Raw genomic sequence first — 27,669 nt, forward strand, 5'->3', positions numbered from 1 at the left:
TGTTTGCCCCTTGCAGCTCTGACAGAAAACAGCCACAGAACCCCAAGGCATCAGCACCAAGAGAGCCCCTAGAAACTATCTGGTCTAAGCCCCTGAAGCCCAGAGATAAGAATGACTTAACCCAAGCTACACAATCTCTTAGCTTTATCCCAGTCCACTGTTAACCCCAGAAAGAGATGCATTCGAATCTGAAAGGAGACAGGAATCCTAATCCTACTGCTCAGGGACTTGCTGACTTACTTTGCTGTCTATTAGTCTTTTTGTGACATGATTTTCTACCAACCAAAGTCTTTTATTCAAGTCTCCCAGAGATTTCCTATTTAAGCGTTTGCTATTTGGCCACTTGAAAAAGACAGAAGAGAAGTAAACAGAAGCACACAACTCAGTCCAGTCAGTAGTTGACTCTCAAGATGGTGGATGTCACTGAGATGGCTGAGAAATAGGAACGGATGTGGAGAAAGGAGTGGCAGTGGAGTTAGCTGTTTTGTCTACCTGCTGGAAACCTGGGAAGCCAGACTCTGTGTGGACAGTGATCCCTAGTCATAGGAACCTTTGCCTGTGCTGTCATCAGTGTCCATGGAGAACTGCTTCTCACCTTGAGAAATCCCTCTTCTTCGTTCCTTCAGGTACAGGAAGAGAGGATAGAGATGAGGGTAGGCTTCTTTTCCAGATTATACAGTCTGGATCAGAAAGTCTATATCAGTGGGATTTTCGGAAAGACCCAGCTTTTGTTTTGTTTTTTTTTAATTAGAATTTCTATACTTTGGAGCTAGAAGGACATATAAATGAGAAAACTGAGAACCAAAGAGGAGACAACATATTTTTGGTTGCAAGTGATAAGAACCTAACTCCAACATGCAAAGCAAAGGGGGGTTTTATTAGAAAGATACGCTGAGCTGGCCGGGCGCGGTGGCTCAAGCCTGTAATCCCAGCACTTTGGGAGGCCGAGACGGGCAGATCACGAGGTCAGGAGATCGAGACCATCCTGGCTGACCCGGTGAAACCCCGTCTCTACTAAAAAATACAAAAAACTAGCCGGGCGAGGTGGCGGGCGCCTGTAGTCCCAGCTACTCGGGAGGCTGAGGCAGGAGAATGGAGTAAACCCGGGAGGCGGAGCTTGCAGTGAGTTGACACACCGACCAGCAACCTCCGGCTGGGCGAAAGAGAGAAACCCCCTCAAAAAAAAAAAAAAAAAGAAAGATACGCTGAGCTTTCTAACAGAATCAAAGGAAGAGGTGATCAGCCAAGCCTCAAGAAACCAGAATCAGGGTCTGGAAAACCAGAGGCCACACTCTTTCTCACCTGTCTCTGCTGCCCGCTGCCTAATGGCATTGTTTTCTCTTACTATAGACCAGAATCTACACAGGGGTGGAGAATAAGCCATCACAGTTTTAGACCTCATATCTTCACATATTTGCCACTCAAGTGGAAAAAGAATAGGTCCAGCTTTTATAAAAATCTTAGGGAAAGATTCTGATGGGCCCTGCTTGATCACATGCTCCCTTTAATGACAGTCTTCACTAGAATCACCTGGTTTGGGTAAGGGAGTAGTAGTACTACTAAAGAAGAGATTACTATTTATGAAAGAAACAACGAGAGAGGTGATAGTTGCTTATTACAGGAAATGATTTACCAGAGATCCTATAGCAAGTTAGAAGCAGATTCAGGCTAGAAACAGAATCAATAAAATAGGTACTATTAATAATGGAAGTTTCTGAATTTTCTTCGTTTCTTTCTTTCCTTTTCTTCTTTTTCTTTTCTTTCTTTTTCTTTTCTTTTGAGAGGGGGACAGGGTCTTGCTCTGTCACCCAGGCTGGAGTGGCACAGGAGTACAATCATGGATATGGCTCACTGTATTCTTGACCTCCAGGGCTCAAGCGATCCTCCCACCTCAGCCTCCCAAGTAGCTGAGACTATAGGTGCAGGCTACCATGCCCAATTAATTTTTTGTATTTTTTGTAGAGACAGGGTTTCACCACCTTGCCAAGGTTTGGATTGTTTTTGTATGGGGTATTGAAGTAAACCTCAGTGTTACTGAGCTGTTCATTTATTTAGATTTTTAAGAGATTGCCATTGAGGTGGCTCGTACAAACAATCCGAGTGACTCAGGAGGCCAAGGCAAGAGGATCGCTTGAGGCCAGAATTTGAAACCAGCTTGGGCAACATAGCAAGACTTTGTCTCTACAAAAAATAAATACATAAATAATATACATATATAGAGTTGCTCCTATGAGAGAAATGGACTAATGGGGAGTAATTATGCGAGTAGGAAAACGTTAGGAACTCTGTGGTAGCTCTCTAGGGCAGAAAACAATGGTGGCCTGGACCAAGGTCATGGCAATGAAAATGGAGAAAAATGATCAGATTTGAGATATATTTAGAAGTAAAACCCTAGGATCTGCTGCTAGATTAGACAAGGAGGCTAAGAAAAAGAGAAAAATCAAAGAATTAAGGATGGCACCTAGTTTTCTGTGAAGACTGGGGTTCAAACAAGTTTGGGGACAGAATCACAAGTTTCAATTTGGACATGTTAAGTTTGAGACATGAAAATGTCCAGTAGGCACTTAGGTACACATGTTATTATCAAAGACTTGACATTTAAAGCCTCGAGACTAGACGAGTACATCAAGGAAGGAAGTACAGTTAGAACAGAAGGCCCAACTGTTTTTGGAGTCATCTTTTCTGCATATACTGAATCTTTCTGCTGGGCTTCTGGCCAGGAACTTCAGGTAGGAATTACAACCATTATCTACAATGAATCCTGTGAAATGAGAAGTCAGATTCGTCCCTCGAGGATAGCTAAGAAGTATCCAAATGGACTGTTTAACAAGCATCAAAACTTCTTCATCTAGAAGCGTCTTGATTCCTCCAAAGTAAATCCTTCGGATAACTACTAAACAAATGATAAGACTGCCCTGCCCTAAACGATTTTGCCACTTGTCTTTGGTGATACCATCAGAGCCACGTTTTAAGACCCCAAGACACGTACCAGACATAGTTTCAGAGAACTGAGGATGCTTCCTGTGGTAGATTGAAAAATTGGTCACTGTATTTTGTAGCTCCTCCCATAAGGAGATGGCATCTATTCCCCCAACATTTTTTTTTTTTTTTTTTTTTTTGAGACTGAGTCTGGCTCTATCACCCAGGCTGAAGTGCAGTGGCATGATTTAGGCTTATTGCAACCTCCTCCTCCTGGGTTCAAGCAACTCTTGTGCTTTAGCCTCCCAAGTAGCTGGGATTACAGATGCCCGCCACCACGCCCAGCTAATTTTTGTATTTTTAGTAGAGATGGGGTTTCACCATGTTGGCCAGGCTGGTCTAGAACTCCTGACCTCAAGTGATCCGCATGCCTCGGCCTCCCAAAATGCTGGGATTACAGGCCTGAGCCACCGAGCCTAGCCCTATTTCTCCATTTCTTAAAACTGGGCTTGGCCATGGAACTTGTGTTCATCAGTGAGACATTTGCAAATGTGATGGAAACAGAGCTTGAAAAGTGCTTCTGTGTTGGGTCTTGCCCTCTCTTGCTTTGAGGAAACTCCTGCCACCATATGGACAAATCTGGGCAGCCTTCTGGAGGATGACACCACAGGGAGAAAGGCCTCAACAGCCCCAGTCATCTCAGCTGGGACCCCAGACATATGGATGTAGCTATCCTAGACCATCCTGCCTCAGCCAGAAGAACCACCCAGCCAACCCACAGAATCATAAGAAATGATACATGTTTGTTGTTTTAAGCCTATACATTTTGGAGTGGTTGGTTATGTCCTTCAGAAAACAACAATGAACTCATAGCCAGGCAGCCTAACAATGTTTCACAGGTACAGATATTCCTTCTCCTATCCTTACTCTTCTTAGGGCATTTGTATTTGATCAGCCATCAAAGGTTAGCACTAAAAGATGAAAGCTGAATTGAGGAATGTAAAGCAATGGCCAGCGGGCAGCAGAGATATTTGGGAGCAGTAGACTTCCAAGAGCCCCTGAAACAGTTTCTCAAAGGTGATTCAGGTTTCCCAGGTGAATGCTCTCATAGCATCATGTGCCTTTCCTTTAGAGTACTTTGTAATTATATTTGGGTGATGATTTGACAACGTCTAGACTAAATCATGAAGCTATATGTTTCATGAAAGCAAGAACGGTGCCTAATTTGCCACTGCTCACATCCTGGCACATAATATATATTCATTTGTTGAGAAAATAAATGAATAAATAAATTTGAATTTTGCCTACTTCATATAACGGATCAGGACCTTAAAAAGCCATCATTTAACAGTATTTATATCTCATGGACTAGTGTTTTGCATCTACTTCCAGCCACAGGATGCTACTTGATTCCCCAACTATGGCAGGTAATTGGGTGGGCTTGGGACGGGGAATCGGAAATCAATGAGATCCCAGGACACTGATTATTGTAGTTCTTTCCCCTTCCCCCAAACTGTTGGCAAACAAAGTCAAACAAACATTCCTCATATACTTCTTAGCCTTCCTGGATATACTTGATATCCAAGCAAGGAGCTTAGTGGTGGCAGAAGCAGGTGATAAGAGTTGGGGAGTCAGGTCTGGAGAATGGTCTTATTCTGCGGATGTTATAAGGCTTCGGTCACCAAGCAATTGTGGTTATTTAATTAACTGAGATTATTTAACTCTAAGAATCCTTGGGCGCCTGGTACTACCAGAGGGTATATCCCATCTACCCTTCTAAGACAATCTGAAGAAAAAAATTTAAAAGAGCATGAGTCAGAGAGAGGAGGGTTCAAATGATACTAGTGGGTGACTTGAGCATGTTAACTTTTCCAGGGCTGTTTCCTTGACTACCAAATTGGGATAACAATATTTTAGAAACAGCACCTCCATTAGACCATAAGGACCTTGCAGGCAGGGATCATTTCTTTTCACCTGTATTTATCTAGTGCTTAATAATGCTAGGCCCTAGTCGATACTCAAATAGCTAAGTGTCTTCTTAGAGGTGATCCAGGACCTAGTCCTGGCGCCATCACTGCAGTACTCTCAGAATAATTAGGAGATTTCCTTCCAATCCTTGGACGTCAATCTTCCCTTCTATAAGATAGGAGGCTGGAACAGATCTTCTCTAAGCTCCTTTCCAGATCTGATGATCAATGAGTCTGTGACCATTCAGTACACTATACCCGACTGCTGCTCCTAGAAGTTAATAATGCTACAGACTGAGGAGACAATAAGTCACGAATCACTTTGTATTTACAGATACACATGCATTTAAAATAGATGTAAACAAACACAATACTGTATCGCACTTTTGGCCTACTTTTGCCTCTTTAGTAGTCAAGAGGTTTTTTTGTTGTTGTTGTTGTTTGTTTGTTTTGTTTTGAGATGGAGTCTCGCTGTGTCACCCAGGCTGAAGTGCAGTGGCACGATCTCGGCTCACTGCAACCTCCGCCTCCCAGGTTCAAGCAATTCTCTGCCTCAGCCTCCTGAGTAGGGATTTCAGGTGCCCGCCACCACGCCTGGATAATTTTTGTATTTTTAGTAGAGATGGGGCTTCACCATGTTGCCCAGGCTGGTCTTGAACCAGGTGATCCGCCCACCTCAGCCTCCCAAAGTGCTGGAATTACAGGTGTGAGCTGCTGCGCCCAGCCAGAAGTCAAGAGTTTTTAAATATTTTATTTGGATTGTTTACGAAGATTAAATCCAGGACAAGTTGCCACTAACACATATTATGCAGCTTGAACCTTGGTGGCTAATTGCGCTATTACTGTGATTGATGACCACTATGCTGCAATCAGCTGGAAGCTGCTGCCTTTCATTCGACAGAAATGAGGTCACAGAGCAGGGCTGGGGAGCTGCCATCTCACAAGTAGGTCTGGTTGTCTGTTGCCCAGTAGATGAGCTTGCCACTACAACATTTAACTCTTGATTCTATCTATTGTGAAGACGCCTGTTTCCTTGAACTGGCTCCTGAGTTTTACAGAATTTGACAGTTTTAAAGAAAACAATTTGATCTTTGCCTGAATATTCAGTAGGAGAGAAAAGATTATTGGATACAGATACTAAAATATCCAGGGGTCATGAGAACCTTGGTCTGAAATCCTAGTACTAAAGTAGATGAGTGTTAACGACCAGAAAAAAACAGTAATTATCTGTGACACTGTATACAATGTTACAGTGTAAAAATTACACCCAGAATCACTGCCCTCTGAAGCAACTGTATTATACCCATGGTCAGAAAAGTTAATCAAGTCACTCTTCACAAATGCCCCCTTGCTGGAGCATGGAGGCTGTTCAAAGTGGAGCATGGAGGCTCCTGCTGCTTGGGAGCCTGCTAAGTGTTGCCTGGCAGAGGCAGGTACAGGGAAAGCCAGCACTTGGGACAGGGAAGCACTGGGCATTTTCTACCCAGGCCCATGGGATCTGTTGCCTCAGAGACTGACTCGCCTTTCCTGAGCATGAGACATCCATCACCTCGGATTAATCTGAGTAGTTGAGCAATTTGTTAACAGATTAGAGATATACATCTTTTCTCCAGTGGACTTGGAATCTGATGGCCCTGGAATTGAATCCTAATGTGGCTTTAACACTCTCTTGGTATGTGATCCAATTCTCGTAATCCCTCTGGATCATAGTTTGTCTATAAAAGATGCAGCCCAGAATGTGGTTAAGAACACAGACCTTGGAACTTACTGCCTGGATGTGAACTACAGCTCTACCACTTACTTCCTATGTGACCTTAGAGGTCAAGCTAGAACCTCTTTGTACCTTTGTTTCCTCATCTTCAAACCAGGCTCACTGTAGTGCCTCCCTCACAAGATGTTGGGAAGATAAATGAGTTAATGCACGTAAAATGCTTGGAACAATGTCTAGTATAGAGTAAGCATGACATCAGAGTTGGCCAAGACAACACTGGGATATCAATCCTGATCTCTCAAGTTTGTTTGGTGGATCAACTGAAATGGCGAAGGTAAGAAAAAAGAGTCACCAAGTTTTTAGTGCCAAAAGGGACCTTAAAGATCATCCAAATAAGCTCCCTCATTTTATAAGTAGGAAATCAAGACTCAAAAATGGGGAGTAACTGGTCCAGAGTCACAGTTGATTTAATGACAGAGTCTAGGTCTCCTGATTCCAAGTCCAAAGCTCTGTTCTCTGCATTGCATCAAAGAAAGCAGCATCTTTGTAGAGCTGACTCCTTTAAAAAAAAAAAAAAAGAGAGAGAGAGAGAGAGAAAAAGAGAGAGAGATAAAGAGAGAGAGGGTCTTACTCTATCACCCAGACTGGAATGCAGTGGCATGATTACAACTCACTGCAACCTCAAATTCCTGGGCACAAGCAATCCTCCTGCCTTAGCCTCCCAAGTAGCTGAGACTATAGGCGTGTACCACCACATGTGGCTAATTTTTTTTTTTTTTTTTGTAGGGATGGAATTTGACCATATTGCTCAGGCTGGTCTCGAACTCCTGGCCTCAAGTGTTCCTCCTGCCTTGGCTTTCCAAAGTGCTGGGATTACAGGTGTGAGCCACAGTGCCCTGGATGGTCCTTTTATTTAGTCATTGGACTAGTTGCTAGTTAATGTACTTTTCTAGGACAATGAGCCTCATTTGAAATGAAGAGAAAACTGGGGAGAGACTCCCCCTGCCCGCTGACTTTTGAGGTGGCTGAGGATTCAGACCATGATATAGAAGAAAGATTTTCTGGAATCATTGCCAGTTCTATGTCATTATTTCAGCCCAAACCAAATATGTCCCTGTGGCCAAGCAAGCTAGAATAATGAGCGAGTTCATTCTGGTCTCTGAGTTTCTTTTCTTTTTTTCCTCAGGTGTTTAATTAAGGGGCTTCCACCAGAAGTGGTTTCCCACGCTCTCTGGTAGAAACTAAGGTTTCACTCCCAGGAGAATGGGGTTGGGATCAGGATCTTTGAGTTCAATTTTCTCAATTTTTTCAGGGTCATACCACCTTAGATTTATTTTGCTTCAAATCACACTTCTCAGTTAGACTGCTCAAGAGCAATTAAAAGATGGATTGCAGGAAAGGGGCAGGATGGGGAGAAGAGCCTATGAAGAACAGCCGATGGAATTATAGAGGTATTGACCTAGAGAAAAGGCAAGTCCCAGGAGTCATGATTCGTGTTCTCAGATAGTCCGAGGGTGTCACAGGGCAGAGAGAGCAGAGACTGTGAAGTCTCTGACAGCAGAGCTGGTACCAACAGGGAGGGAAGAAGAAGAATTTCCAGGAGGCAGATTTGAGCTTGAAGCAAGGAAAACTTTCTATGAGAGTTAACCAAGATGGTGTGGAAAATGAGCTCTTGTCCCTGCCTAGAAGGTGTGCTTTAGAAGAAAGAGATTTGGTTGTTAGGCTTGACAGTCACTTGTCAGAAAAAGGAAGGTTAGAATTGACTAGTCAAACTAGGTAAATTTGGGAATCCCGTCAACTCTAAAATCCTCAGGTTCTAGAAGTCTAAGAACCAATCGCCAATTTTACTAAGTTCCCACAGTTAAGAACCAACTGGAAAGCAGCAAAATCAGAAACTCATGATCTGTGTCTTGATCTTGCCTGTTTCTCTTTTTCTCTGTTTGTCTTTCTTGAGCATATGTGCCTGCTCTTTCCTATAGCAGGAACCTCTGACATTCTGTAGGGGATAATCATTTTCTCTTAAGTGTGTTCCTGACTCAGCCTTTGCTCCTTCAGCATCATTAGAGAGTCTGAGCTCTCTGAAGATTAGCTCTGCCTGTCACCACAGCAACTGCCCAGGCCCCGTGGGCATCCGTGGTAACAGGCACAGGGCTTTGAGAGCCCAAGCTTGACTTGCAGTGAGAGAAAGCCCCACAGGGAGCCCGATAGGAAACAAGCACGTTGTGCTTTGGGAAGTTGTCTTTAATAGGATTAGCTATGCAGGCGAGCCAGCCTCACTTTACGCAATTGGCATGCCCCTGAAGAATGTGGGTGTGTCAAATTTTGGTAAATGGAGGAACTCTCATTTTAAAGGCAGAGAAGAGACTGCTTTTAAGTCCCTGTAGTGAATCCCCTTCATAAAACAGAGTCTTCTTTTGCAAAGTGAATCTCCACCCATGTAGTGACCTGTTCTGTTAGTCTAGTGCTGAGTATCTATTACTGGGAACATCTGCAGAGAACCCTGGGGGCAGGCAAAGAACAGCAGCAGCTCATCTTGGTCGGGGCTGAGAGTGGACAGTGTGTAACAGGGAGAAGCAGACTGGGTGTGGGGCCACAACGAGGGGAGGTCAGGAAGGTGGGCCTTGCCTAGCACGAGCAGTTCTGCTGCAGCAGCGGTGGGGTGTCCGAGAGACGCGTGTTCTTGGAGGAGCCCAGCATCGAGGGGTCTGTGTCCAGCGAATCAGACATCTTGTCACAAATGGCATCCACCAGGCGCTCGAAGGCCTGCCTTACACTGATGTTCTCCTTCGCGCTGGCTTCAAAGAAATCAAACCCTGGAAAGAGGAGAGATACAGATAAGGCCTTTTCCATCCCTTCTGCTGGAACCCTTCTGTGCCCTCAGCCCAAGCACTCTGGATTAATATTTCCAGTGCTCAGGAGTGAAGCAAAGAGGCCCAATTCCATGGACAGGGGATTCTGCTTCAAGGAGACGGCACAGGGCAGGAGTTTCCTGCACTGGTCTTTCAGTCAGACTGATCCTAGCTGTACCACTGCCCAGCTGTTTAATTCCAGGCTAAGTCACTTATTCTCTTTACAAATCAATTTCCTGGTTTGTAAAAAAGGGATAATTTTACCTACCTCATAGAGTTATTTCAAGGATCAGGCAAGACGATGTATGTGAAATGTATAGCCCTGTGCCTGACACAAAGGGGGTCATTACTGTTTGCTGACAGAACAAATGCATAAATGTGTGTCCACAGCACTTCACACTTTCCAAAGCACTTATCACATAGATTATTTTATTTGATCTTCATGTTGCCCTTGGGGAAGAAGTGTCAGTCAGATCCTCTCCACTTCACTAATGCAAACACTGGCTTACAGAAGTAAGCTAGCTTGCCCAAGATAAGGAAAAGCACCAGTATGAGAAACCCCAGTTTTGGACTTTTTCACAGGGATTTTCCTCCTCTTTCCCCTGCCTCTCATTCCCCCTAGGCTGGCCAGCTCCAGTCTGGGCTCTAGGAGGCACCTCAAGATTCACACTGAATAAGTCTTCTTTGCCCTTTCCACCCATAGCCACACTGGTTTATTTCCACTTAGTGGGGTTTCCCCTCCCTGAATTCCACTGAAATGATCCAACAGATCTCACCCTCCCTCCATAAACCCAACAAAAGGCCCAGGGAAAACTACATCTGAGGTGTGCAACGTTCTTGTCTATTTTGTATCTTGAGACCCTTAACGACACTTTCTGTGATGAACAGAACTTGGTTGTCCCAAGAGACACAGCAAAGGCCCTCCTGTTTCAAAAAGGCTGCTTTCTACCTGAGGAATCTTGGTCAACTTGGTGGCAGCCCTTAGAAGCAAAAGTGGCACTTTCCATCAGTCCCTGGCCCTCTCCCACTTCTCTTGTCTGTCTGCCTTCCTCTTTCCCTTCTTTCGGAGCCTTTCCCCTGTGTCCCTTCCACTTTCTCCTTGGGATTCCTAATATCTTTGGGGCAACTACTATATGCCAGACACTATGCTAGGAGCTTTACTGATATCATCTTTAATCCTCACAATAACCAGTTAGGTAAATAACATCTCCAATTTATAAATGAGAATATGAGGGACAGCATAACTCACACAGTCATGTGGCTGTATCAGCAGAAACTGGGTTTAGACCTGGGTTTGGCTGCCTGCAAAGTCCACACACAGCTCTGCCTCTCATTTCTTCCCCCTTTTCTCTTTCACTTGGCTTCCCGCCCCCCCCCCCCACCCCCTCCGATTATACCTTTTTCTTCCTTTACAAGTGTCTTTGACCTCCTCTGCTTTAATCCAACTAACAGTATCTGAGTCTGGGCAAGTCACTTCACCTCTCTGCTCACTTAACCTCTCTAATTCTCAGACTCCTTGTTGTCAGATAAGGAAAACAACAGTGGCTTCCTACCAAGAACAGGTGGGAGGAGTGAGTGAGATGATGAATACATTGCTGTAAAAAAGTGGCCTGTTATAAAGACAGTTTCTTTCTGTTCTTTCAACTTGTTCCTCCCACCTCCTATCCATCTCTTTCTCCCTCTTTTATCATCTTCTCTAACAAAGGAGGGATCTCTTTCCCCCTCCCTCTTTCTCCCTATTATTCCACCGTCCACAGAGAGGGCTGAAGCAGCCCAGGTATAAACAAAGCCCCTCTTTTCCCAGCCTTCTGGCTGGAAGGCACACGCCGTTCCTGCCAGCCCACCCCTCCAGCTGACAGCCTCTCCCGTGGCCCATTTCCTGACCTGAGAAAGACAAGCGGCAGAAGTGCCTGCTAATTGTGGACATGTGATGAAGGAGGCAGCTGCTGGCTCATTATCCTCAGGCCATAGAAACCCAGTCAGCTTCAGAGACCCTCCAGCATATCGTTTTTCCTTAATGAACATCACAAAAATTGACTACCCAGTCTTTGACTGCCTTATCACAAGTGGCAGTGTTTGGGGAGGTGCGGGGAATGTATTGCTTATTTAGTAAAGAGGCAGACAGGTAAATAAGTAAATAGGTTTTCAGCTCAGATGAAGATGAGGACACAGTTCAAGGCCAGGGGTACAAATCCCTTGTGAGGAAGTGGCACTGAGGGGAGGACATGCCACATTGTACAGAGGGCAGCTACTAGCTGCGTGATCTTGGGCAAGTTGCCTAATTGCTCCCAGTCTCTGTTTCCTCATCTGTAGAATGAGGTGAATACTACCTACTCCATAGGATAGTAATGAAAATTAAATCCATGAAAGTATATGACGTGATTGGCACGCAAATACATGGCAATTCTCTTTCCTATATGTTCCTGGCCCACCTTACTCCCAGCTTCCTTGAACCTCGACTGTCTCCCAGGGCCTTTGGGAAAATCTCTTTGTCTTCATCACTTAGGGTCAATCAATAAGCCAGGTCTTTTTTTTTTTTTTTTTTTTTTAATTATTTATTTATTTATTTTGAGAGACGGAGTCTTGCTCTGTCGCCCAGGCTGGAGTGCAGTGGCATAATCTCAGCTCACTGCAACCTCTGTCTCCCAGGTTCAAGCAATTCTCCTGCCTCAGCCTCCTGAGTAGCTGGGATTACAGGTGCCCACCATGCCCGGCTAATTTTTGTATTTTTAGTAGAGATGAGGTTTCACCATGTTGGTCGGGCTAGTCTGGAACTCCCGTCCTCAGGTGATCTGCCTGCCTCGGTCTCCCAAAGTGCTGGGATTACAGGCATGAGCCACGGTGCCTGGCCCACCAAGTCTTTATTGAACATTGACCTTGTGTCATGTCTTGTGTTGAGTGTTACAGATACAGATACAGGAAGATCAATTATAGTCGTAGAAAAGACATACTAATAAAGGCATCAGTCTCTCACATCTGCAGTTCACATTAACAGTTCACAAATACAAAAGCAATCATGTGAGTGGGGTGGGGCAAGGTAAAGGTTATCACTTGTAATTTGCAGACAGGAAAACTGAGACTCAAGAGATGGGCCAGAGGTCTATCCCTTATGCTTCCTTGTCTCACTCTCAGTTGGAACAGCAACAGAACAAGCTGTAACATTCTAACCCAGGTAGAGGAAACCAGAGGTCATGCAGGGATGCAGGAGAGGGAGAGGCTGGCAGGGAAGGAGAGGAGGAGGAAGCTTCTTGAAGTTAGTGAGGATGTGAGCCTTTAAAATCAGAACTCAGGCCGGGTGCAGTGGCTCACGCCTGTAATCCCTGCAGTTTGGGAGGCTGAGGTGGGTGGATCACCTGAGGTCAGGAGTTAGAGACCAGCCTGGACAACATGGTGAAACCCCGTCTCTACTAAAAATACAAAAATTAGCCAGGTGTGGTGGCACACACCTGTAATCCTAGCTACTCGGGAGGCTGAGGCAGAAGAATCGCTTGAACCTAGGAGGGGGACGTTGCAGTGAGCTGAGATTGTGCCACCGCACTCCTGCCTGGGGGACAGAGTGAGACTCTGTCTCAAAAAAAAAAAAAAGTCAAAACTGAGCAAAACTGGCTAGGTGCCAGTGGTTCAAGCCTGGAATCCCAGTGCTTTGGGGGTGCCAAGGCAGGAAGATTGCTTAAGGTCAGGTGTTCGAGACCATAAATAAATAAATGAATACACAAATAAATTACATTAAAAATAATTAAGCTAGACTCTTCACCTAACTTCTTCTCATTCTTCAGGACTCAGCTTACATATGGTATCTTCATTCTCCTCTGTGCTTCCTCCTGCCATAGCACTTTTTACACTGCATGGCAGAAGTCCATATAGACAGGGAGCTTCCCCAAACAGGAACTATGTCATTCTGAGTCCCAGCACCAGCTAGAAGAGTAGGTGCTTAGTGAATGTTGGTGGAATGAATAGTTGAATTAAGGAGGTGGGAATGAGCAAGGAGGGTGTGGTTGAGGGGATACGGATAGCGTGGGTCATGAAAGCTCAGCTCAATGAGCATGGTAGACCCTGTGCTGGGCATTGGGGACAGTGAGGTGAATCAGACACAGCCCCTACCTTTGAGGAGCCCCTAGTCTGTGTGGAAGATAGACACACTGACAATATTACAGGGTAATAAGTGTTGGAATGGAGGGAAGCCAGGGTAGATTGTCAGGGCACACAGAAAGCATCTAACCAAGCCTGGAGACCAGGGAAGGTTTCCTGGAGAAGCTGATGCTTAAGCAGATATCAGCTAGACAAAGACACGTCACTGTGAGTGTATGTGTGAGCACAGGCATGTCTAGCATAGCACAACAGGCAGGGGAGACAGCATGAATACAGCACAGATAAGGGGGCAAAATCAGCCTTGGTCTATGCCAAAAGGGCCATAGCAGTTTGTTATCCTTAGAGCAGAAAATCCTAAGTGGTGAGAGATGAGTCAATAGGGGGCCAAACAGGGGGAGCTCTTGTGTCATGCCGAGGAGATGTCTTTACTGTCATCTCAAAGGTACCCGGAGTGTGAGAACTCTGACTCAAGTTACCAACTCATGGGTCTAGCCAGCTCAAGGGCCTCTTTTGCTTAGCAGAATAACCCCAAATGCACCCCACCCAATTACTGTCAGATTCCTGAAATATTCTTCATTAGTAGGTCCATAGGTAACCTTTTCCTCAGGTTCATTAATAAGGACTCTTAGGAGCTGAGAATCTAGTAAGGCCAGGAAGATGACAACCAATTAACCAAACTAGCCCCCAGTCCTTTTCTCCTCCTAATTGGCTTCAAAACAACGACATTTCTGCTGTCTTTAATGGGGCTCAGTTCTTAACTGAATCTGAGATGTTCCCCCACTCCTCAAAAATGATGTTTATCAATTGTGTCCAAAGGCAGCAGTCACAGACCCATAGACTGCATCCACACTGCCTGTTTCTGAATATGACCTCAGAATTTTTTTTTTTTTTTTTTTTTTGAGACGGAGTCTCGCTCTGTCGCCCAGGCTGGAGTGCAGTGGCCGGATCTCGGCTCACTGCAAGCTTCGCCTCCCGGGTTCACGCCATTCTCCTGCCTCAGCCTCCCAAGTAGCTGGGACTACAGGTGCCCACCACCTCGCCTGGCTAGTTTTTTGTATTTTTTAGTAGAGACGGGGTTTCACCGGGTCAGCCAGGATGGTCTCGATCTCCTGACCTCGTGATCTGCCCGTCTCGGCCTCCCAAAGTGCTGGGATTACAGGCTTGAGCCACCGTGCCCGGCCGACCTCAGAATTCTATTCAGAAACTTGCAACCAGCTAAACTCACCTCTTTTCATCCCAACACTACTCCAGAACATGTCTCCTCCACAGTTCAAATCCCTTCTCCATCCTGCTCTGACACTGCCTCATCTCTGTCATTTATCAACCTTCAACTCACATCCTCTGGTCACTGATGATTTGGGCTCAGCGGGACTCACTGTCTTCCTTTCTACTCAAGGCTTGTTTTCATTCTCAGGAACTTTGAGTGTCATGTGGACAATCCATCCGCCACCTTGGACGAACCTTCTCTTCCATTTTGCTTCAGCTATTCACCTGTCCCTGTAACTTGAGCTATTTTGACTTGGATTTGTGTCACTGGAATTTAAAGAGGTCTGATCAATTTAGTATCCAGCCTCACTGGCTGAACACCCAAGACCTGGCATGGCCTGGTCTCTACTTCCCCAGCTTCATCTTCCTGGCTCACACTATGCTCCAGAAATATCAGCGCTTCCTCATTTTGTGCCATTGCTCATGTTATTAATCTCTAGCTCCTACTCCTAATCATCTTCATTACTCACCTGTGGAATTACTGATCCCAGAGAAGCTTCACTTTTTCTTCCCCGCAACACCTCTACCACTCAGAACATACAATGTCTCTCTCCCCTGCACTCTCATGGCACTTTGTGTGATTGTTTCAGTCAGACTCCAACCAGAAAAATGGGAACTATTCTTTAAACCAGAAGGAATTGCTTATATAGGTGATGGAAGAACCAAGAAGCTAAACAGAATACTGAGGAAACCCAGAGATTGTCAAAAGCAAAAAGTACTAGTATTAGAGCTAAAAGAAGCTGGAACCATGAGAGCAGGAGTCACAGTAGAGAAGCAGCCCCTGCTGGGGGACCAGCCGAGGCAGGGGGAAAATACCTGGATTTCTCCCTTTTCTGCATCTCCAATCACCTGCCAATATCTTCCCTTGGCTAGTCCCAGCCAGAAGCTACTATCACAAGAGCCTGGGAAACATAGCCTGCAAAGGTCAACCCCTCAGAAAAGGTTGCAGGAAAAAGAACAGGAGAGGGTGAAGAATAATAGCAAACAGGCTGAGGACCGGCATAGCCATTGACCCAAAGAAGGTTATAATTATCTGTTTACAATTTTGTTTCCCTAGTCAGTGTGTATCTTGAGGGAAGGGAACCCACTCACCTCTGTGCCCCCAGAGTCCATGATGTGTTCAGTGACTGTAAACTGCCTTCCCTGAAAGAGATTTTATACCTCCACATTACCACTAGCTTGCAGTGCCTCCTTGTGGGAAGAATACTCTCCCCACTCCATCAACATCAAGTTTGATTATGTGACTTACTTTGGCCAATGGATGTGGACAGAAGTGATGTGATCCAAGCCCCAAAGAAGCTTTAAAAGGCTTTGTGTGGTTGAGCCATCCCAAACGGACCCCAGAGTAAGAAAATGCATGGAACAGAGTTGCAATTGACTTGTAGTTGGTATGGAATGAGTGAGAAAGAAACCCTTATTATCTAAGCTCCTGACTCAGGTTGTGTGTTACCGCAGCATAATCTAAAGCAATCTCACCAACTTTGTGACTGAGGGTGGAAATGCGAAGAGAAACTATGACAGGCTTTTGGAAAAACACCATTGGATGACGTGACAACATTAGGATTTTGAGTCCAAAGTCTGAGTTTGAGTACGGGGCCTGCCATCTAATACTTACATAGCTTAGAAAAGTTACATAACCTTAGAGTGGGAAAATAAAGACACAGAAGTGTGGCACAGCTCATTGTGTGCAAGAAAATGCAAGTGGTCTGGACTCAGCTTCTTCATCCAGAAAATCACTGATTTACTGTACTGATGATAATATACTATGTACTATACAGCAATACAGATACTGTATTACTATAGTATGATAATGCAGCTTTCCATGCTAGGAGTGACAGCAAAGGTCACAAGAGGATTTTTGTGAAAGCATATTGTGAATTTTAAGTCACTGTTAGTTATCATCATTGCCAACCAGGCCTTTCTTTCTCTGCAACCAGACTCAATGATGCAAGGTTCCTATAGTTGATCTCAATCTAGAACACACACACACACACACACACACACACACACGCACACATTTATTGAGCACCTAAAATAAACAAGGAAGTGTATGAGGGTCTGTGGGGTCTGAGTGATGAATGGGGAATTGGGTAAATTGAAATCACAGAATCAAAGTGAGATAGTGCCAAACAGATCTTCCTACGCAACAAATCCAAACTGCATGTTTTACAGATAGGTAAACTGAGACCCAGAGGCAGCAAATGCAATGCTCAAAGTTGCATAGTAAAGTAGTAGCAGAAGCAGGATAAAACTCTGAATCTCCTAACTCCTAGTCTGGGCATGCTTTTCCCACTACACTATGATGGTATGTGTGTGTTTCAAAATTACATTTTAGGCTGGGCATGGTGGCTCATGCCTGTAATCCCAGCACTTTGGGAGACCAAAGCTGGCAGATCACTTGAGCCTAGGAGTTTGAGACCAGCCTGGGCAACACAGTGAAACCCCATCCCTACCAAAAAAGCAAGCAAACAAACAAAAACACAAAAGTTAGCTGGGCATGGTGGTGCATGCCTATAATCCCAGCTATTTGGGATCAGGAGGCTGAGGCAGGAAGATTGCTTGAGTCCAGTAGGTGAAGGTTGCAGTGAGCCAAGATTGTGTCACTGCACTCCAGCCTGGATGACAGAGCAAGACCTTGTCTCAAAACAAAATAAAACAAAACAAAAAACGATATTGTGGATGGTCTCTCCTTCCTTTGTAGGCAGAAGCACATTTCCCTTTTACTAGCCTCCCTGGGTTCTGGCCGGATCTCCAGTCAGATCCAGGAAAAGGGACAAGAAGCCCCTTTCCGAGGGGCACATGGAGGCAGAACCCTAAAAGGTCATGCTTCCTGAAATAAAAGTCCCTAAAACTCCTCTACTCCTCCAAACACCCACCTGCCTCATCATCTATATGATCTCAACCAAGTCCCAGGAACTTTGAGGATATGGAAGGCCAACCACATACAGCATTTTTTTTCTCTTTTCTTAAACGGAGTTTTGCTCGTTACCCAGGCTGGAGTGTAATGGTGCAATCTCTGCTCACTGCAACCTCCGCCTCCCGGGTTCAAGCGATTCTCCTGCCTCAGCCTCAAGTAGCTGGGATTACAGGCACCCACCACCACACCTGGCTAACTTTTGTATTTTTAGTAGAGATGAGGTTTCTCCATGTTGGTCAGGCTGGTCTCGAACTCTCGACCTCAGGTGATCCACCCGCCTCAGCCTCCCAAAGTGCTGGGATTACAGGTGTGAGCCACCAAGCCTGACCTCACAGCTTTAATAAACGTGAATCATTAGCCGTATCAATAGTCTTGACTGAGTGAGCTGAGAAAAGCTACAAGAAAGGGAATCCTGAGGAGGGATCCCATAAATCAGAGAATGGCATTACTGTACTGGCAAAGACACCACTGAAACTGACTTAATACCTGAGACAGCAGAGGGGTAGGCACTGGGTATCCCCCATCACTGTTCCCAGATCTGATTATATCCTGGCAAAATTCTTAACATGGTCTACAAGATCCTGTACCTTCTGATCCCTGCCCATCTGTCCATCCTCATCTCGTGCTACTCTCCCTTGATTATTTAGTCCCTGTGCCATGGCCTTCTTTCAATTTCATGAATATTTCACACTTTAACCCACATCGGGACTATTCTTGATGTGGAACATGCCCCTCCCCACACTCTACTCTTTGCCTGGCTAGCTTTTTCTCATCCTTTTGTTCTCACCTTAAGTGTTACTTTCTCAGAAAACCTTAACTCTCCAGCCTAAAATTAGGTTTCTCTCTTGCACTTTTTTCATAGCACTTGTGGTGGACTTATGTTAACTTCTATCTGTCCCCTTCATTCCCTCCTTTAGGAAACCACCATTTTAAACAGTTATATTAGGACTATGTTGCCATACTTGCCTCCCGCAGCCACTGAGATGGGCACATGACTCACAGGTGACCAATCATAATATTCCCTGCTATTGATCCATAGTGGTTGGGAGAGAGAAGGTCTCTTTTCGCAGGAATTGGGAAGCCATGAATCTGCCATCATCCCTCTAACTCCCCATGCAGAGAGTCTGGCTATAGAAAGAGGCTGAGGGGATAAGTAAAGCTGAGAAATGGAGAGTGCAATTGAACCCTGGGTCTCATGGACTTCCCAGTTACAGGAGCTCATACATTCTCTCTTTTTTTTTTCCTTTTTCGAGATGGAGTCTTGCTCTGTCACCCAGGCTGGAGTGCAGTGGGGTGATCTCAGTTCACTGTAACTTCCACCTCCTGGGTTCAAGCAATTCTCCTGCTTCAGCCTCCCGAGTAGCTGGGACTACATGCTCAGCTAATTTTTGTATTTTTAGTAGAGACGGGGTTTCACTGTGCTGACCAGACTGGTTTCAAACCAGGCTGACCTCAAGTGATCCGCCCACCTCAGCCTCCCAAAGTGCTGTGATTACAGGCATGAGCCACTGTGCCCAGCCAATTCTATTTTTTTTATTAAAGCTAGTTTGATTTGTGATTTTATCACTTGCAATAACTCAAGTAGAACATATCATAATTTTAACAACTGTATTGAGCCATAATTCACATACCATATAGTTTACCCATTTATTTACACAATTTTTAATTAATATTTTTATAAGTATTTGTTTAATGTCTCTTTCCCCATTAGTTCCATGACAGTAAGGATTGCAGCTGTTTGTTCATCATTCATTATATCCTAAGTGCCAGGGCAGCACTTGGCTCAGCGTGCTCAATAAATGTTTTTCACTGAATAAGTAAAATGTATTAATGAATATCTACCCTATGCTGGGTCCTTAGGATAATGAAACAAATCAGACACAATCCATGCAGTAGAAGCCTAGGAGGAGAGATAAACATGTAAATAGGCAAGTTCTGGTGATCAATAGCAGAAAGCTCAGGGAGTTGAGTTGGGCAGAGATGGGTTACCTCGACCTGCCCAAACCTAACCAATTAATTAAGGTCTTCTTCAAGTACCTTCCTAAAAACACTGCACTAACATTTAATTTCATGTGTTCTATCCGTGTTCCTAAATACATTTGATAGATTTATACGACTCCACTACTTGCTAATGGTATAAGCTTGAGCAAGTTATTTAACCTCTCTGAACCTCATTTTTGGACATGCTCTATAGTACCTACCTTGGTTTATAAAGAGACTTAAATGAGATAATTAATGCTAAACATTTCACATAGTGCCTTGTTAAATATATATTAGCTATGATTACGACATTTGCTGTGTAGTGAAGTTAACTGGTTAGGAGTACAGGCTCTGGGAGCCAGACTACCGTGTGGGTTGAAATACTGGTTCTACGCTCTTACTAGCTGTGTGACTTTGGCAAGTTACACAACTTCTCTGTGCCTCACTTTTCTCATCTGTTAAACACACACACATACACACACACACAAAATGTGGAGATAAGGAAAGAACATATCTTGGAGGGTTTTAGGGGGATTAAATTAGATGCGTAATACTTTAAAACACTTAGAATAAATAGTGCCTGACACAAGGTAAGCACCTAATAAGTGTTTAATCAATTCACCTTTAAAAAAATCTTAGAATGGCCATGTGTGGTAGCTCATGCCTATAATCCCAGCACTTTAGGAGGCCTAGGTGGGTGGATCATCTGGAGTCAGGAGTCTGAGACCAGCCTGGCCAACATGATGAAACCCTGTCTCTACTGAAAATACAAAAAATTAGCCAGGCATGGTGGTGAGTGCCTGTAATCCCAGCTACTCAGGAGGCTGAGGCAGGAGAATCGCTTGAACCCTGGAGGCAGAGATTGCAGTGAGCTGAGATCGCCCCACTGCACTCCAACCTGGGCGACAAGAGTGAAACTCCATCTCAAAAAAAAAAAAAAAAAACTTAGTGAGAAGGGCTTGGCAAGCTGGTATATTTTTTTCTGATACATATCCAAATATGTATTAGAAAATAAATACAGAAAATCATCCTGCACAATTCCAGCGGCATGAGTCCCCTCTTTGGGCAACACTACTCCAGACTCACACCATCCAGTGATTTATGGTTCCCTGATGCCACAAGGCTGTTCCTTGCCTCTGCCAGGGTTATACCCCTGCCTGGAACACCCTTAACTCTCCTCTTCACTTGACTGGTCCTACTTATCTTCAAGACTCTGCTTGGGCATCATGTTCTCTGACTCCAGGAGAATCAGGTTCCTCCTCTATGCTCCCCCAACATCCCTCTGTCACAGCCCTGACCAGTTGGACTATGACTGTTACTGTGGGCTCTCTCACTGGATCGAGCTTCTTCAGACCAGGGAATGTTGCCTATTTCACAGCTCAGGGCCTAGAACAGAGTAGGCACGCAGGAAGTCTTCACTGGACAATAAAATAATGAACCCAAATACTTAACATCATAAACTTACTCAAAACATATTTTTGCATCCTCCGTGTCTGGCCGTATGCTAGGCACAGTAGGCACAAAGACAAACAAGATTCATTTCCTGTCTGCAAGGAGCTTTCAGGAGACAGACAAGTAAATGAGTGCATCCAAGTATGATGGGTACTGTGACTCTTCTATGTGTGGGGTGCATTAAGTGAGGGAACAAATAAAGAGCTCTGGCTGGGGGCTAGGAAAGGTTTCATAGAAGATGTGAAGTGCGAGCTGTTTTGAAAGCTGAGTGGGGGCTCACCAGCTGGATGAGGGTAGAAGATGGGGAGTAGAAGAGAGCATTCCAAGCAGATGAAATATAGTCAGTCCAGGGAGAGTGCTGGGAGCCTCCAGGGAGGCTGCAGGTTGAAAGCCTAAAGGGACTGTCTGAAGTTCTCGAGGTGTGGGCTTCATCACTTGCTTAGTGTTCTATGGACCACATGGAGGCACTTTCTGGACTCCGAGAACCTCTGCGATAGTGTAGAAACAGCAAGGCCCAAGATGACCCAACCTCCCTGTTTATTAAGCACTTATAGTTTGCTACAGTTTACAGGCCACCTTGGGGAGAATAAAGTATACGACACACACATACACACATACTCATAATACACATAATACAAATATATAAAACACACAATTCACACTTGTATTTTATACAGATTACCCATCTATAAGCCCACATATCTGTTCTTCAGAAACTATCAGAGACTTTAAACTCTCCACTCCTCAATACTTACAACACTTAGGATGTGAGATATACTTAGGGAGACTGGCTAAAAGCTAAGCAGTACATCTATTCTAGAGGGAGATTTCAAACTTTCAAACCTACAGGCATGGAACTCTTTTTGTAAGGCAACCTTACCCCGGACCCCAATACATAAAATAAAAGCAAAGGTAGGTAGAGTTCCGCTTTGGGGCCACTGAGACAGGTCTGGGCACCTAGGCCTCAAAGGAGCACAAGGATCAAAATATTTTAACCTTGGAAAAAGTCAGGACATTGATGAGCTACATACCCAAACCACATAATTTTGTTCCTTCATACAGTTCCTTTTGTTGTGAATTGTGTTTTGGTGAGAAGCATGAGTTTGCATTGAGATAAACTGTAAGAACAGCATATAAATACTCAGTGCTGGAAGGATGTTTGATATTCAGGACATGGTCACATTCAGCATACAGAGTCTGCTCTACAGTTAATGATGAAGAGGAGCGCTTCTCTGGAATAACGGGTTTGTTTTTATACTAGGACACTCTAAACCATATAACTGATTATGTTTCCCTCTTGGCAATGGTTGCTAGGAAGCTCAAAGGCAACATTTTGGCCCAACTCTTGCAGGTGTCCAAGAACTTAATACTTACCCTAGCTTCCTCTTATTTTTCCCTCACCCTTGCTTTCCCTTTGCTCCAATTTTCTCACTTATTTATTTTTATTGTACTGTGACAATTTTTATAAGACATCTCAAGTCCTTTGTGGAAGGAACTGGTAAAAAAAAGAGTTTATAAATTTAAAATGTATTTACATATTCCATATAACAAAATATATACATATCAAAAATGATGAATTATCTAAAACTCACAGCACAAAGCCCATATGTACATCATACAAATATAAAACAACACGCACAGATCACATAGGTACATAATTCACAACCACAACACTAATGTCATAAATACAAACACACTCGTGCCCTGTTTACCCCACTCTCATGAGCATGTGTACACCTGCGCACGTGCACACACGTGTCATGTACATACCAAGCTGCTCTGCGAGGAGCCGGCCCTTCTCAGTGGGAACAACCCTCTCTTCCTCCATGTCACACTTGTTCCCCACCAGAATAACTTGTGCATTGTCCCAGGAGTAGGTCTTGATCTGAGTAGCCCTAAAATGAGATAGAAAGAGATACGTTAATCATATTCCTCTAGACTGAATGTCTGTGTCCCTACCTCCAGATTTACATGTTGAAGCCTAATCCCCAATGTAATGGTATTTGGATGTGGAGTCTTTGGGATGTAATTATGTCAATGAGGCTAGAGTCCTCATAAATGTGTCCATACAAGAAGAGAAAGAGGCTAGAGCCCTCTTTCTCTCTTGGCCATGGGAGGATACAACAAGAAGATGGCTGTCTCCGGATACTGGAGCTGCTGAAGCCTTGATCTTGGACTTCCTAGCTCCAGAACTGTGAGAAAGAAATGTCCGTCATTTAAGCCACCAAGTCTATAGCATTTTTGTTGTAGCAGCCCAAACCGACCAAGACACATACCCTCCTATGACAAAAAGAAAACTGCAAAGTGTGAAGAAATGGTTTCTCTACGACAGGACTAGCAACACCCAAGTTACTGCCAATTAATTCAGCTGAGGACAGACAGATACCTGTCCCTGCTGACTGTCACAGATGCTGACTCCTAAGCCCTAGCTGCAAACCTCATCCATCTCTTTGAAGTCCACCTCTACCATATCTGGCCATCCCTCTCCTCACTGGGCAGAGAGCTCTTTCTAAAACAGGTATTTGATCACAATGTATCCTTTCTTAAAAGCCTTCTCTGGCCCCCAGCTAGCTATGTGATCAAGTCCAGATTCCTTAGTTCAAGATCATTCATGCTGTGCCTCTCCAGCCTCATTACCCATTCTCCTGCCTCCCAACCTTTTCACTCATTCCCCGAAAGCTCTTCCATGGCTTGTGCCTTTGCCTACACTGAGAATGCCTTCCCCACAACTAACTCATCCTCCAGGGCCCAGTGCTGATCCTACAACTGGGCCCAGTGCTGATCCCACAACTAAGTGGATCTAGGGGAACCTCTTCAAGCTTCCCCTAGATCCACTTAGCCTCCACCTCCTCCTATGTGATTCACAAACCTTCCCTGAAGCCTTGGATTATGATTATTTGCAGAAACCAAAATGTCAGCAGTGGTTACCTTCACATAAGATGATTATAAGACTTTTAAAAAATACTTTTCGGCCAGGCGTGGTGGCTCACAACTGTAATCCCAGCACTTTGGGAGGCAGAGGTGGGTGGATCACGAGGTCAGGAGATTGAGACCATCCTGGCTAACATGGTGAAACCCCATCTCCACTAAAAATTAAAAAAAAAATTAGCCGGGCATGGTGGCGGGTGTTTGTAGTCCCAGCTACTCAGGAGGCTGAGGCAGGAGAATGGCGTGAACCTGGGAGGCGGAGCTTGTGGTGAGCCAAGATGGCGTCACTACACTCCAGCCTGGGTGACAGAGTGAGACTCCGTCTCAAAAAAAAAAAAAAAAATTTTCAAATTTCTGTACTTTTCACATTATTGAAAGTGAGCATGTATTACTTCTATAATTAAAAACAAAATTTTAAGAGGAAATAAAAAAGGACTCTCTTATATTATGGAGACATCTTTTTGTGGAGATGAGCCTAACATTCCCCAAAGATCCCATCAGGTAGAAGTGATTACTTCCTCTTTTGGTCTCCTACACATTTATCATGGCACCTATTATATTTGGCTGAATTTCTATCTCTCCCTGAGGGCAAGGACCGGCTTATTCATCTTTGGGATGCCAATATCCAGCACAGAACACAGAGTAGAGAAGGTGTCAGTGAATGTTTGATAAATGAACGAGCCAGTGAATGGTTAGTCCTGAAGCAGATCTTGAATCTGACTCTACCCTGACACTGACAATCCAACTCAACCCTAACTGCAACCTGAACCTATTACTGACCCTGTTCTTAAAGCTGATCTTACCACCAACCTTCTCATTTATGGTGAGAAGCCATTCCCCCAAAGGATGGAATTCACTCAACCACCACTTCTTGTGGGCCCACAAGAAACCAGGCCCCATTCTGGGCACTGGGGCTTGGATGGCAGGTAGGGGTGAGGCTGAGACCAAGTTACCCACAGACAAAACTCAAATGCCAGGGCTTGGGAGAGATAGACACTCAGTCTTCAGACTCAAGACAGGTAACTTGGTCCAGCTCTCCTTATCTCCCATGCTACTCTTTTTTTTTTTTTGAGAAGGAGTCTCGCTCTGTCACCCAGGCTGGAGTGCAGTGGTGTGATCTCGGCTCACTGCAAGCTCCGCCTCCTGGGTTCACGCCACTCCCCTGCCTCAGCCTCCCGAGCAGCTGGGACTACAGGCGCCCACCACCACGCCCAGCTACTTTTTTGTATTTTAGTAGAGACGGGGTTTCACCATGTTAGTCAGGATGGTCTCGATCTCCTGACCTTGTGATCTGCCTGCCTCAGCCTCCCAAAGTGCTGGGATTACAGGCGTGAGCCACCACGCCTGGCGCTACTCTTTCTTTCATCTTCCTCCCTCCTCCCACCCCATTTCCTCTCAGCTCCCAGATTAGCAACAAACTCAGGTTATTCTTGAAGGAATCATCACCAGGTGTTAAAGTCACTGTGTTCCTGAGGCAGAATGAACAGAGACTGAGGGAGGAAGGGAAGGGGGTCAAGGCCAACAGGGAAATGGGCAGTGCGGAGACACTTCAGGGGAGATGTGATGACAGAGAAGAAGAGGAGCAGAGAGAGGGGAGGAAGGGAAGAAAATGATGAGTGGAGAGAGTAAAGGAAAGGGGAAGAGAACAGAGGAAGGAGAGGAGAAAAACCCAAGGTAGAGGGAAGAAAGAGTTATTAAAAAGGAAGGGGCAGAAAGGAGGAAGAAGAGGATAACCAAGAGGCAGAAAAGAACACAGACCCCCAGGAATGACAGACATGCTGATGACACCCTGAACTGCTGGTCAGAACAGGGGAGTGTAGCAGGCAGCCCACAAGGTCACTCTCAGCTCAAGCTGTGTATGTGAAGCCAGCACAGCTTCACACAATTATGACAACTGCTCCCTGGGAGAAGCGAAATCCTCAAAGGGTCACTATTGGGCAAAAGGGAGCAGGAGATGAGCCCAGCACTGGCCTGCCCTGCTGCTGTGTGCCTGGGCTGCTCGGCCTCTCTGATGCTGAAGGACAGCCACTGCACAGATGTCCCATCTTCCCCCATCCTCATCTGAGCAGGGACACTGGGTCCTGGCCCTCCCTCTCACGTGTCCTTCCCCTCAGGCTCCCTTCTCCTGGGAATCGTGCCCCCGGAGGAAAGCTATAAGTTGCTCAGAGGTTGCAACTGTGGGGTGCTGTACTAATTTCCATTGTATATTGAGCCTTGATGAGCTTGAACTGTATGTGCTCCTGGACACCCGGCTCAGCCCAGGGATAAACTTTATAGAGAAGTGCTATGTGGATTCACTCTCCACTAGAGCTACAGTAATCTTCCTGAAACACAAATCTGAACCTGTTGGTTTCTAATTCATATGTCATCATCTATGGGACAGAATCCAAACTCCTTATAGCAGCACACAAAACCCTTCGTGACCTGTGCCCTTCAACACTCACACCTACCTTCTCACCTTTGCACATCTGTACTCATTTTCTGGAACATCCTTATTCATTTGTCCCTCGAGCTAACTCCTGTTCATCTTACAAAATGCAGCATATGTGTCAGCAACTTCAGGGCACCTTCTCTGACTCCCTAAACTGGGTCAGAGAGCCCTCTGCTGGGTTCCCACAACTCTGATGACTGGCTTCATCACTGCACCTAGCACACATTTTCTTTTCTTTTTTCTTTTTAGACAGAGTCTCATTCTGTTGCCCAGGCTGGAGTGCAGTGGTGTGATCTCGGCTCACTGCAACCTCTGCCTCCCAGGTTCAAGCATTTCTCCTACCTTAGCCTCCTGAGTAGCTGGGATTACAGACACGTGCCACCACACCCGGCTAATTTTTGTATTTTTAGTAGAGACGGGGTTTCACCATGTTGGCCAGGCTTGTCTCGAACTCCTGACCTCAGGTGCTCTGGCCACCTCGGCCTCCCAAAGTGCTGGGATTACAGGCGTGAGCCACTGCACCCAGCCTATCACATGATATTTTCATTCCTGCTTATGGATCTGTCTTCCCCTCTCATCTGTGAACTCCTGAGGCCAGGAACCATGTCTGGTTCATCTGGGTCATCGGGGCTTCCCTAGCACGCAATACAGGACCCAGCACATGTTAGGTTTTAATGAACAGTTTGCTAAATTAATGAATGAATATGAGTCTCATACCAGTCTTGGACAGCATTGAAGGACTCTTCATTGGTGATGTCATACATCAGAATGAAGCCCATGGCCCCACGGTAATAGGCTGTCGTGATGGTCCGGTACCGCTCCTGCCCAGCTGTGTCCTGGGCAGGAAAAGAAAAGAAGCAATCTCTTAGAAAGTCTGCTTTGGTTCCTAAAAAGTCCCCAAGACAATTAACTAATAACCCAAGGCATTTTTTTTTTTTTTTTTTTGAGACAGAGTTTTGCTCTTGTTGCCCAGGCTGGAGTACAATGGTGTGATCTCAGCTCACTGCAACCTCTGCCTCCTAGGTTCAAGCGATTCTCCTGCCTCAGCCTCCTGAGTAGCTGGGATTACAGCCATGCACCACCATGACCAGCTAATTTTGTATTTTTAGTAGAGACAGGGTTTCTCCATGTTGGTCAGGCAGGTCTCGAACTGCCAACCT

At 45.1% G+C, this 27,669-nt stretch overlaps 1 protein-coding gene across 1 annotated transcript in view; it reads right to left on the bottom strand.

The window, feature by feature from the left end:
* Positions 1 to 4,886: 4,886 nt before the first annotated feature.
* RAB3B (RAB3B, member RAS oncogene family) overlaps positions 4,887 to 27,669 on the bottom strand; it is a 76,912-nt gene continuing 54,129 nt past the window's right edge. The window contains exons 3-5 of the mRNA XM_021941531.2: positions 27,227 to 27,345; positions 22,921 to 23,045; positions 4,887 to 9,410 (exon numbers count right to left, since the gene is read on the bottom strand). Of these exons, the coding sequence (XP_021797223.2) occupies positions 9,223 to 9,410; positions 22,921 to 23,045; positions 27,227 to 27,345 (432 nt within the window). The 3' untranslated portion in view covers positions 4,887 to 9,222. The remainder of the gene's footprint in view (positions 9,411 to 22,920; positions 23,046 to 27,226; positions 27,346 to 27,669) is intronic.

The sequence above is a fragment of the Papio anubis genome, chromosome 1, assembly GCF_008728515.1.
Source record: "Papio anubis isolate 15944 chromosome 1, Panubis1.0, whole genome shotgun sequence".
Lineage (NCBI taxonomy): Eukaryota > Metazoa > Chordata > Mammalia > Primates > Cercopithecidae > Papio > Papio anubis.